A 13,348-nucleotide genomic window follows, 5' to 3' on the forward strand; every position below is an offset into this window, starting at 1 on the left:
AAAATTTTTGCAATATTTTAATTATTTAACTATAATATCGATAATTCGTAATTATAAACATGAGCTAGACTTATTTATTTTTTAGATAAAAATCTATGTCTACCTCAACTAAAGAGAAGTTAAATATGAAGTAGTTTTAATACTTATTGCCATTTTCAAGCAAATTGCCTTATTTAGTAGAGAAATATAATTCAAAGTAAAGGAGCTAGAAGCTTGTTGTAATAAATTTTTTTTTTCAATAATATATTTTCAAAACCTCTAATTATATTTCTATAAATAAAGATAAATGGGATGCTCTGGCTTTTATCTACCGAATCCAATTTTTAATCATTATTATTTTTTATTATTTATTATTTTACAATGAATAATTTTCTCGAAAAAGTAAAATGTTACATCCTACCCCATGTTTGGGGCTAGTTGTAACTTATACCGGGACAGGTTAGTAATAACCAAAAACGATAATAACGCATCTAATAGTTTATTCCTTGCTCATTTAAACGACATTGACATACTGATGAGTAATTATTTTTACAAATAACGTAAACTATAATTTATACACATAAAAATATAGTTACATGTTTAAGACATTTTATCATAAATCAACGTAAACTTCAATTAGTACAGATAAAATATATAGTGGCTCCTGTAACATAATTTACATATTCCCACAAGTTACAAACTATAAATTCCACCCTAATATATATTCTTCACTTATATCTGGATATAATTCTTGTGTGTTACAACTAGCCCCAAGCTTTTGTTTCAACTAAGGTGTATTTTTTTATATTAATTAAAATCACTATTTATCCAATTTATCCAAAATTGTTACGTGTTACCAAATAATTGTCTAACTATGTTTTCTATGTATGTATGTACGTTGTATATTTTTCCACCGGTATATATTATTAAATGCACATAATATAATTTGGCGTTTAGTGTGTTAAATTTTATTGGTCATAAAAATTTGTATTGGTGATTTACTAAGCTGAAACATTTGTTGGCTCCGACTGTCGGTTAAATTGAGTCATTTTGCCTTGTCAACAAAGACATACTGATCTCGATATTTGATATACTAGTGCACTGTGAATGTTTTTTTTTTTTGAATGTGAGTTGGATAAAGATACTTACAAACTTAGGTAATTTGTAAAAATGTAATAATATTACATTTAATAAACTAGTGTAGTGCATGACATCGTGCCTAGAGACAAATTGCTATATCCGATTTTTTTTTTTGAAAACTTCGAAATATGATCATATTTTTGTAAGAAATCGTTTTTTTTTTATTTTGATATTATATATTGTTTTATACTATATTATTAGTTATATTTAAAATTTTTTTTTTTTTTTCGAAAATGATGAAAACTTTAGAAAATTTGAACTTTTAAAAATTTTCAACACTACAAATGTTTTTGTCAATTTATCTATAATAAATATATTTTAAACTACATAACAAATTCTAGGTTTATATTTAAAAAGAATTGTTTATTGAAAAATATCCGAAATTTAGTAAAATACAATATCTATCAACTTTAAAAGAACTGAAAAATAGATAGTTCATATTTCATAAATTAATTGCAATTAAATCAATGATTGATAAACAGTAATAACTAATTTTGGATGATATTTAAAAGCAAATAATTATTCATCTACGAAATTGTCTCTAAAATGACTAAAATGAGTCATCTCCCAAATGAGTAAAAAAATAAAAACAATAATAAGAAGATAACAATTTTTATATGTTGAAGATGTCTTACTGAATAATGACACACATAATGTATTAAAACGTATAAACAATGTTTTTTTTAGATTTTAATGTTATTTTTCAAAAATTTTAAAGATTTGAAAATATTCTAGTGAAGCAAATAAGTCCTATCAACTATCAGTTACGCAAACAAACACAAATAAATAAAATAAAAATAAATTTTCTACGAAATCAATCGTATATAAGTTTTGAAATATTTCTTTTAATAAAAACATAAAAGCTTTTCCATCAGACATAGAATATTATCATCACAAAAAACAGAAATAAGTATATCTGTATAATATATATGTATATGAATAGGCTAGAATTAATATTTGAATTGCTCTTGAAAAAGATCTTTATAATATCTGCCAAAGCAAACACATTTTTGCCGAAATTTCTCATGCCGAGATATTAGGAAGAGGCAAGGCCGTTCCATGACATTTGCCATATGCCTTCGGCTGCGTAGAATATCGAATACTTTTATCGTAAACTATAATTTTTTCTATTTGATCTTTAAGTGTAAATATTAAAAACCTTGAAAAAGTTCAAAGAGGATATATATATATATATATATATATAAATATATATATAATATATATGTGTGGTTGTGTTCCAAACAGCAAATCTAAATAAAAACAAAGAGGTTTATTGAAAGTATTTATTTGACATTTGGAGCTAGTTGCGTTTTTTTCTTAGACCTTTTGTTATTGTTAACAAATTACTTTTATTCAATTTATCCTTGACAAAAAAAACTGAAAACTGATTATGACTATTTTCAAAACATCATGAAATCTGTTTGTTCCTATTAGTTAGCAAATTCAAAGAAATCGTTGATTGATTTTTCATGGATTTTTGTATCAATTAAAATGTAATCGAATGGAATATATATAAAAGAACTCACCTCAAATAGTGTGACAGAAACTCGTAAATGATATGATTTGCATTGTAAAATATTATGTTCTTATCATAATTTTTATAGAGAAATATAAATTATAAAATGACTAAATTTTATAAACTGATAATTTTTTTAATCCAAATGAATGTATCTTCCCATTAATGGTTGCAACTAATTAGAATATTATATTTAAAATATATTTGTTTTAATTAAGATGTTTTGTAAAAGATTCATAAATCGTTTAGCATGTATGCACAATATTATATTTGATAAATAATTGATTATTAAGTTTTCGTGGAATTTATTAGTAAATTCAATCATCCACATCAAAATAACATAAGACGTTTTTCTCTGATGGTTTCGTATAAAATTTGTGTTCATAAACTTTTATTTAAAATAAATCAAGTTTACAAAATATTTTAGTTCAAAAAATATTTAAGAAAAAAAAATTAATGCTATTTTTTATGTAATGGACATATTTTTAAATTAAATTTGAATTATTTCTGTTGTAATTTCTTATACTCTGTATCTATATTGCTATATATTTGTATTAGATACTTCTAGATACTCGATTTTTTTAAGTATCAACAAGAAATAGTATGCTCAATTTAAACTTATTCATCAATAAGCTTTTCAAATAATCCGAAATTTTACTTAAATAGTCAGACACTTTTAGTTTAGTTTTTTTTTTTAAAACAAAAATTAATATTATAAGGAATTTTGCAACAAATCCCTTTTCATTGCTGTAATTCCATGAATCTAGCAGTATCGATTTTTAAAACATTTTATTAAAAAATTAATTGAAATTATATGTTTTTAATCTCATTTTAAACTTATTTATCAACAAGATTATAAAATTAATTATAAACTGGTATGAAACATTTATAGATCGGTTAAAATAAATAAGTATACTTCTGGTGGTGTTAAAAGTTTCTGAATAAAAATAATTATAATAAACATATTTAGCTAAAAAACGAATTGCAAAATGAGTCAAGAAAAAGTCCAAAATTATACTTCGTTATTTTTTTAGTCATATTCTATTAGACAGTCCTAATGGCAATAAATTTCCTAAATAACGAAAAGGAATAATATAATTATTATTTAAGTACTAGATCGTAAATCAATTGCAATTATTCTATATTATTCTTTACTGCAATATATTTTTATTCACATAATGACAAAATAGTAGATAGTTCTAATCATTTCGTTCTTTTAATAACAAAAAGTAATTTCATAATAAATATACTAAAAAAATTGAAAATAGACATGCCAATTATCCTCTCGCAAAATATTATTCATCCAAAACTCTGCAACAATACGTTAAGAAACTGATGAGAAACATAGTAAAAGCAGTTATTTATACGGAGCCATTCAAAAGTGAAGATGTCTTCATTTTTCGAATACCCATAACCCGACCGATATAGCATTAAAATTTAAAAATTTCAATTCCTACTTAGATTGGATTTAGCATCAAAAGCTCAATTTCAATCTCTAGTTTTTTGTAGTTCAGATTTAGATAAGGATTGCTTTTCATGCGGACAACTGTATGGCATAATATTCGTGACCGAAAAAGAAAAGTAAGATAATTAATTGGTCTATTAAAAGGGGAAAATGATTCCACAGGATCTATGATTCAAAAAATTTAGAAATCTATAGTCCATATATTATATTCATCCAAAGATAACGATATTAGACAAATCAGTTACTAAAACGAAGTTATCCAAGTAATTTGTCGTTACTTGGATTTCTTTTGTACCAATATTTTAACAAACATACTGTAAGAATCTAATTTCAAAACAAGTCAACAGCAAGAAGCTCGTCAAATCATTATTTAAAATGAGTTTGTTATTCGAGTTGAGTAATTTTCCTACCTGTTACGAGAGCGAAACGTACGCGATCTCTCCACCGTATCTCGTCGTCGTATCCCCGCTGTCACTTCGGCAGTTCGCTTCGGTTGTTCGCGTCGCCCGTGGTGACGACGACTTCCTGGCGGGAAATTCGAATGTTTCTTTATGAATTTCTGACGATATGGCTTAATCGACGATACCTGTAAAATAGAGATACCCATTTAGATATAGATGCAAAGCGACATGTTACGACCTCATGACACGCCATTCGGGACGTACGAAAACCTATGTACAAATTACGATATGTCATAGGAGGTCGAATGACGAAAATATTGATATTAAGATTGATATATATATACATATATAATTTTACTATATATTTGATGTCATATTACTGAAAATTACTTAGTATATGTATATATTTTTTATAACAATACTTATACCTATTATATTATAATGGCATGTATATTTGAGTTATGTCGTCAACTTTATATAATTAATAATTGGCATATTCTAATTTCGAAGAAAATTATCTTTTATGCCATAAACAAGAGCAAGAAAAGCTTGAAAACCGACCAAATGATAATCCCACTTATAATAATGTGTTATTGCTCAATGACAATTACATGAGCTACTACTTTAAGGGCAATATAATGTGAAAGATTTGCCATAGGCAATTTACACCAAGATGTATTATTTTCAAATATATATACATATATATATATATATATATATATATATATATATATATATTCGATTTGAACTCACTATTTTTAAATAAAATCCTATTTTGAAACAATATAAAGTAACTAGCTGTACCCGCTTACGCTTTGCCGTGTTTTAGTTTAAATTAAAAAGTTGAACAAATATGTTTATTTGTTACATTTAGTCTACCTGTTTTCTTATATTCCAGTCTACCGCTCTATATTACTGTCTGTCTTTCTCTCTACCTTGTCTCTTTCCTGTCTACTTGTCTAGATCACTATCTGTCTTCTTCTCTACCTGTCTACCCGTTTACCTGTTAACCTTTTTGTTAGTAAACGAATTCACCAGTAGACTAATTTATTAATGCTTCAATTTACCTGTCACCTGTTTAATAGTCTGCCAATTTAGCTAACCACCAATTTACCTGTTTAACTATTTACCTGTCAACCAATTCACCAGTAAACCAATTCACCAGTAAACCAATTCACCAGTAAACCAATTCATCAGTTCAACAATTTACCTGTCTACCAATTTATCTGTCCACCAATTTACCTGTCAACTAGTATAGCTGTCAAGCTGTTTATCAGTCTTTCTGTTTTGCTAACCAACAATTTAGCTGTTCAACAATTTACCCGTTCAACAATTTACCTGTTCAATTTGTCCACCAATTTACCTCTAGACAAGGAAAACCTATTTATGAGATTTAATAGATCGGATGTCACAATGCCACGATAGACCTCTAATTACTATCATATAAAACCCCAGTAGGTTATTTCTAATTAGAAATATATTTTTGATCAAGTTAAATGAATATCACTACTACATATTTTGTTGCCATTTTATTAGAGAGATATAATTGATCAAGTAAAGTAGATGTCACAAATGCTTGATAGTAGTCACAGTGGCCAAGAGAGATATTTTCAAAGAAAAACCTAATTTTGGTCTAGTAAAATAAATATCACAAGGACTCGATAGACCTCTAATTAACATACATCATCACACTATAATATTTCTAATTATAAACCAATTTTTGGTCAAGTGAAATGAATATACTACATAGTTTATTGCCATGTCACATTGTAGTACCTAAACGGGATATTTTGTATTGAAAACATATATTTGATCAAAATAAATAAATATCACAATTGTCTGATAGTAGTCACAGTGGCCAAGTAATATATTTTCAAAAAACCCAATAAAGAGTCAAGTAGATTGAACATCACAGTACCTGGATAAACTTCTAATTACCATATATCACCATACTAGGATAATTCTAATTAAAATCCAATTTTGAATCAAGTAAAATGAATAACACTACTACATATTACGTTGCATTGTCACGCTGTAGTACCTAAATGAGGTATTTTCACAATTGCTTGACAGTAGAAAAAAAGCCTAATTTTGGTCAAGTAAAATAACAGGATAAAATTGCAATTATGTACCATACATCACCACAGTGCCCAATTAGAACAATTGTAATTATAAACATATTTTTGATCAAGTGAAATAAATCATATACCTTCTTGCCATTTCATACTGTAGTGTCCACAGATAGGATATTTTACATTGAAATCATATATTTGATCAAATGAGATAAATGTTACAATTTCCTGATAATAGTCACAGTACCTATAGAAGATATTTTCAAAGAAAACCCTAATTTTGGTCAAGTAAACTGATATCACAATGTGACGATAGACCTCAAATTACCATATCACCCAAAAAAATAGGATTTTCTATTGATAATATATATTTGATCAAAGAAAGAAATATCACAAAATATTTTCAAAAAAATCTCTAATCTTGGTCATGCAAATTGACATAAGTGACATAATATGCCACAATAGTTCAAGGGACCTCCAATTACCATATATCATCAGAGGGTCTCAGTAGGATATCTCTAATTATTATAAATTTTGGATCAAATAAAAATGATAGCACCTATTATGTATTCATCTGATTACTATCTATCAAACAATTAATAAAAATACCACTTATTTGCCTGTACTGCCATTCAATTTCCATCTAGATAGATTTTCTGGCCGATTTGTCAGTTTTCATCAGCCTCTTGTGCTTTATAATTCAGAAATTCGCTCCATTATCCGTAATGACTTAACGATAATATTATGATATCACCTTTAACGGTTAACGATATAATTCCGTTAACGATATTAAGCCGTTACAGCGACTTTACATCTTGCAGCATCCGTTAACTAAATGGGACAGATCCGTTGAGAGGAAAATGAGATATTGTATTGTCAAAGATTTAAGAAAAAATTACTTAAAATGTTATTTCTTGTTCATTTTGTTTCCCAAGAATTTAATATGATAGTTCAATATGAATAGTTTTTGTTTGCTATGGCGTTAATTTATGATTTTTTCTTGAAGATGAAAATAATTAGTTTTAGCAGAAAACATTAAAAATAAAACATCGTGTGTTATAGTATCCCTAAAAATACTACAAAACTACTATAAGATCAAAGTTTCAAAACAACACTATTATTTCAAGTTTTGTAGATAAATGACTCATAGTTTTGCCTCTTAAAATCATAATCTTACATTTGTGTTAAATTATTTGTTTAGAATATTACAATTATATAAATCTAGATTAATTTTTCTGAATAGCTAATATAATTTATGACTTTACTTTTCCGAACTAGAAAGTGGCTTTATTCAAAAAATTATTATATTAATTAATTATTCTATATTTTTATCTAGTATATATACATATAGTTTTTAGGACAACACAAAACATTTAACAGATATTGTTAGAAAAATATAAAAATAATATATTATTATGTTAACACAGTTGTGTATCAATAAGATATAAAAAAAAAAATTATAGAAAAATATCTGACGCCTAAGAATAATTTTCATTTAGACTTGATGAGCTAGTTTTTCCAGTACATACTGTTGGATAACTCGTATATTATGTATTTCAAATAAAATATCTTTGGAATGCTTGCATATTTTAATAGAAAAGTACTAAAAACACAGTCAATATATTATTATCTTATTAGAATGAGCCAATGGTTTATCAACTAGGAATAGATTGAATAAATTTGTAAAAATTTGTAATTCAGCCAGATGAGCTGGTTTTGCCAGTACATACTGTTGGTTAACTCGTTGATTATTTCATTATGTATTTCAAATGCAATATGTTTAGAATAGGAAATAGTCTATTTGGACACTGTGATATGAAAATGGGAAGTTGTTTCCTATCATAAAGTTGAATACAGACACGACTGAGCATCGACTTAGTAAAAAAAAAAGCTAGAACTCTTTACACATGGCACCACTAGTAAATCCACCATTAGTAACGAATTTAGTGTCATGTACTGATGCATTTACATCTTGTTAATAATATTTTACGAATTAACTAGATGTCATTGCAACTACTATCACTATTTAATCCACCATAAGTGACAGTTTCAGTGTCATGTGCTAGTGCATTTGCACCTTGTCAACCATTTTTATGCTTACTCTTCAATTTAGACTAACCCGCACATGGTGGCAAAACAATATGTCGAAACAAATAAAAAAAATGAACCTTCTGAAGTTTTTTTTTAAATATTAACTAGATGTTATACCATTCCAGAAATTATATTCATTTATAAATATTTGTAGATATGTATGAATAAGTATAAATTATATGTATATGGTCGGTTGGTACTCCACTCCACTTCACAGAAAAGTATGAAAAAACATAGTAACATATTATGATGTTATAAGAATAGGCCAATGGTGTATTATTTAGTAATAGGCAGAACAATTTACTAAAAATTGTAAGTTGGTCAGATGAGTTAGTTTTTTCTGTACATACTCTGTTGGCTAACTCTAATACGTATTTCAGATAAAATATCTTTGGAATAGTAAATAGTCTATTCGAGCATTATGCTATGAAATAGAAAAAGTAAATAATTTCTCATTATAAGATACTCGATAGTAAAGAGAATAGTTAAAACTCATTGGACCTAATCTGTCACTAATTAATCCACAATTAGTAACAGTTTAAGTGTCATCTGCTAGAGCATTTGCACCTTATCAACAATTTCTGTGCCAATCCACTCATGGTGACAAAACTATATGCCTGAGCGTATGAAAATATAAAGACTCTAGTTTTTTTTTGCTTCTCTTTTAAATGTTATGCCATTCAAGAAATTATGTTCATTTGTAAATATTTGTAGATATATATGTATAAATTATATGTATATGTCCTGTAGGTACTCTACTCGACTCTCCATGCTTAGTCGTAGTGCGGCGTTGCAGATGTTTCCATCAGATCGATATTTCCTCACTGCTGTTTCCATCTCTATCATTTTCGTATTATCTCTCATTCTATTACGTACGTGAACGCGGACGTGGACGTGGACGTGTACGTATACGTGTACGTGCACCTTTCCACTTGTAAATTTCTCTATATACACTAATATAACATTATATATATATATATATATATATATATATATATATATATTTCTAGAGCTTCGAACAAAGAATCCAAAAAGTAATAAACAAAAAATCTATTTAAAAAACCATTTCCTTATTTATTTACTCTCGACTTTTCGGACCTAGGTACGTTCCATCCTCAGGACATCTGTCGAGAAACATGATCTTGTTAAGATTTAAGCAAACAATATGTTTGGGAAAAGCAGATGATAGTGATTTTTTATATAAAATGAATAAAATTGTGAAAAAAATAATATACAGGAATATGACAATATAATTAGAATGAAAATGATAAAAATAAATAAGTGGATTATATAACAAAATATTAGAAATGTTAATAATTTAGCTAGTTTTAGAAAGTTTTAAAAAAAAGGTTACAGGAAAAAAACAGAATTGATTCCCTGTATGATTGATTATACACTAACACTTTTTTACTAAAAAAGATTTTATCAAAAAAATGTGATTTTATATATTTCTTTTCAGAAAAACAAACAAATTTTGCAATTGAAAATTTCATCAATTCGGTTCGGCATTTCTTCAAAAGTTTATTTTTTTCCAAAAATGTGTCCTTACACTAATCGGTAATCGTTGTGTCCATGGTAAACCATCCTAGACTAGGTTTATGAACAAAGTATGTTCTACGAAATACGTAGGCACTAAGTTCTACAAAGAATTTTGCTGTTTTTAAGTTAATCTACTGAATACAGCGCACATTTATCAGTAGATTTAACCATATAACTGTTCAGTGACCAGATTTTAAACTTTAAATTTGCAGAAAATTATATTTATTATTGATTTGACAAAAGCACAATTTCTGGCTGTCCATTCAAATTTTAAAATATAGTTTAAAGTTTTTCTGCTCTCTATATTGAACCCCTAGACTTTCAATTCTTAATATTTTCTCTTATGATACAATCGCGTATCATTTGCATTTTATTTTGCTAACAACTTTAGACTATATAAGTCCATACCAGATTACCTTTTGTTTCATAATGATATTCACTGAAGTCTTTTTCTAATTTTTATATACATTTGCACTTTGTTGCCTATTTTGACCTCTAAATTTTTCAGAAAATTTTATTATGCTATGCCTAAAAGACAATTCCTGGTGGTCTATTCATATTTTCAAATATAGTTCAAAGTTTTTTATTTTTTGTTCTCCATATTCGGCCTCTAGATTTTCAGTTAAAAATTGATTAAATACTTTCAAATACGGTACAATTGTGTGTTATTTTTACATTATTTTTGTTAACAAATTTATACTATATATAAGTCCATATCAGATTTCCTTTTTTTTGATAATAATATTCAATAGAGTCTTCTGTCTTTTGATTTTTTTTTTTCAAAAATCTATGGATGGTTTTCAAAATTCAAAATTCAAAATTGTCTTTAATTTTAATCTACTTTAAACTTAGTTTACCTTTTAGTGATATCTTCTCTGTGATTTTTCTATACATCATGCAGAATTCTTCTATTTACTCTTATGCAGTTATTTGCTTTTTATTTTTGCTATCAAATTTATACTATGTATAAATTTTTACTTTATACTTTGCAAAATTTCAAAAATATCTGAATAGTTTACCAAAAAAAATTTACAATCTATTTAAAACTTAGTTATATCACTGATAAGTAATATCAGTATCGTCTTCTTTTGATTCTTGCCTACATCGTGCAGAATCCAACTATTTACTCTCATGCAAATATCAAATATATTTTAAAAATGTGAAAAATCATGCATTACATAATTATAAGATTATTATTCAATTTTCATATTGTTGACTATATTTTTAAGTGATCATCTACTAGACATTCTCATCAAATTTTTATTACTAACATAGTGATTTTCATTAAAGTTTTTCACTTGAAGAATTGTCTTCACCATTTATTGACAATGTTAAAATATATCTTAGTGACAACCAAACTTGTCCCTGTCATAACTTCTAGCTTGAAATTTGCGATAAAATACCGTTTCTAAACTAAACAGTATTTTTCGCAAGCATAGAAATAAATTGTACAAAATCCATATATTCTATCTGGTAAAAGATTTTGCCTTCACATTTTATGAATTTATGACCTAAGATAGCGCAGGCAGCCATAAAGTTGGCATTGATTTAAATAAATCAGAAATCTAAATAGTTTATTAGTTTACAGCTACAAGAGCTACCTGGCCGACTTTCTCGTCATAAAAGATACAAGACAAATGCGCAAAGGAGGAATATAATTCTAATCGAGTCATAGTAATCAATAGATAAATTATTATTTTATTTAATTCACCCATAGACACTTTTCACCCATAGAATAGCACAGAATAGACTTCTACTTCTTGAAGAATATAATTGTCTTCAATTATGATCATTAAAAATTAAATATAAACACATCTGCTAATTTGTGAGCAACTTGAAAATATTTTCGTTATCCTGTAGACAGAATATGCTTCTTGCTTTTGACAATTGGCAAAAATAATCCAAAACCTATTAGAGTACAGTATCAATTAGACTTTTAACTTGTTCTCAAAACAAGTATTGCAAAAATAATTACTATGTAATTTTCCGGTCTAATTTGATGGCGTTGACAATTTCCTAAAGACCATCCACGTCCTCCTCAATCCCTAAAGATAATCCACTGCTCAATCTATCTAATTCCAATAAAATCCAACAATACCATAAAGAAGCGATTCGGAATCTAGTTTTAATCCAGTCTAGTCAACCATGTATCGATTAACCATCAGGACAATATATTGTCCTCCTTTTTATGACCAGACAGACAGTAAACCTATGATTGATAATTTTATGGCTTACATTCAACAGATTTGCTGACATAATCAAATATATATATATACATATATATATATATATACATATATGTATATATATATATATATATATATATATATATATATAAACTATTATGGTCTTGTGTATATAAAACATATCTAAGGAAATTCTTTTTATATTGATTACTGTTTATTTGAAAATTTGTTATACTAGCTAGATGTAAAGGTCTTTTGCACAATTCTAACTTGCCTCTTGGCAAGTTGCATAAATTTTTCGGTTTGTCAACAAAATCCAATTATTTACTGGCGTACTTGTAACATACAAAAAAGATTTTGTGCAATTAATTACGAAGAAACGACTCAGACGATTTTTACCAAATAAAATTCAGTATGATTTCTAACTGATATATTCCGATGAGTTTTATAATTGGTTCAGGATTTTAGGCAAAAATGTAGAAAAAAGTTGTGCTCATATGCTAGTTATTAATAAACTGCTTCGCCTCAAATATAAAAAATGCAAGTCCTTATGGTTTGTCATTTCAGACTTTAATATTTTTGAAATGTGCATCATGCGTTTGTGTTTATATGTATATAAAGATCGATTCTTTAAAAACAAAATTATGATTATTGTGTAGAATATTTTATAAATTTTATAAATTAATCAATTTTTGAAATTTATTTACATAATTGGTAAAAAGTTAGTTCGCAAGCGACATTATGCAGATGTCGTTCTGACATTTACTATTACAAATGTCGCATTTTTGTAAAAGATCGTTCTGACTATTTATTATTATATTAATCCTATAATTTATATTATAACACATCTGGCTGATATATCATTTAACAAAATTGACTATAAACATTAAACTAGCAATAAATAATATCAGATATCAAATCAGTCCTGTATCTGGACCATGTAATATTGATTGGTCCTT

The 13,348-nt window shown here is 26.8% G+C and overlaps 1 protein-coding gene across 1 annotated transcript in view; it reads left to right on the forward strand.

Annotated features, from left to right (window-relative positions):
- LOC113374608 (potassium voltage-gated channel protein Shaker) overlaps nt 1-13,348 on the forward strand; it is a gene marked incomplete at its 3' end in the record, with an annotated part of 47,521 nt that overhangs the window by 3,178 nt on the left and 30,995 nt on the right. Inside the window, exon 2 of the mRNA XM_026614585.1 lies at nt 8,465-8,503. Coding sequence (XP_026470370.1) covers nt 8,465-8,503 — 39 coding nt within the window. The remainder of the gene's footprint in view (nt 1-8,464; nt 8,504-13,348) is intronic.

This window comes from Ctenocephalides felis, unplaced genomic scaffold (genome assembly GCF_003426905.1).
Source record: "Ctenocephalides felis isolate EL2017-DRISC unplaced genomic scaffold, ASM342690v1 CF-g0.4_SCAFFOLD_01886, whole genome shotgun sequence".
In the NCBI taxonomy this organism is placed as follows: Eukaryota; Metazoa; Arthropoda; class Insecta; order Siphonaptera; family Pulicidae; genus Ctenocephalides; species Ctenocephalides felis.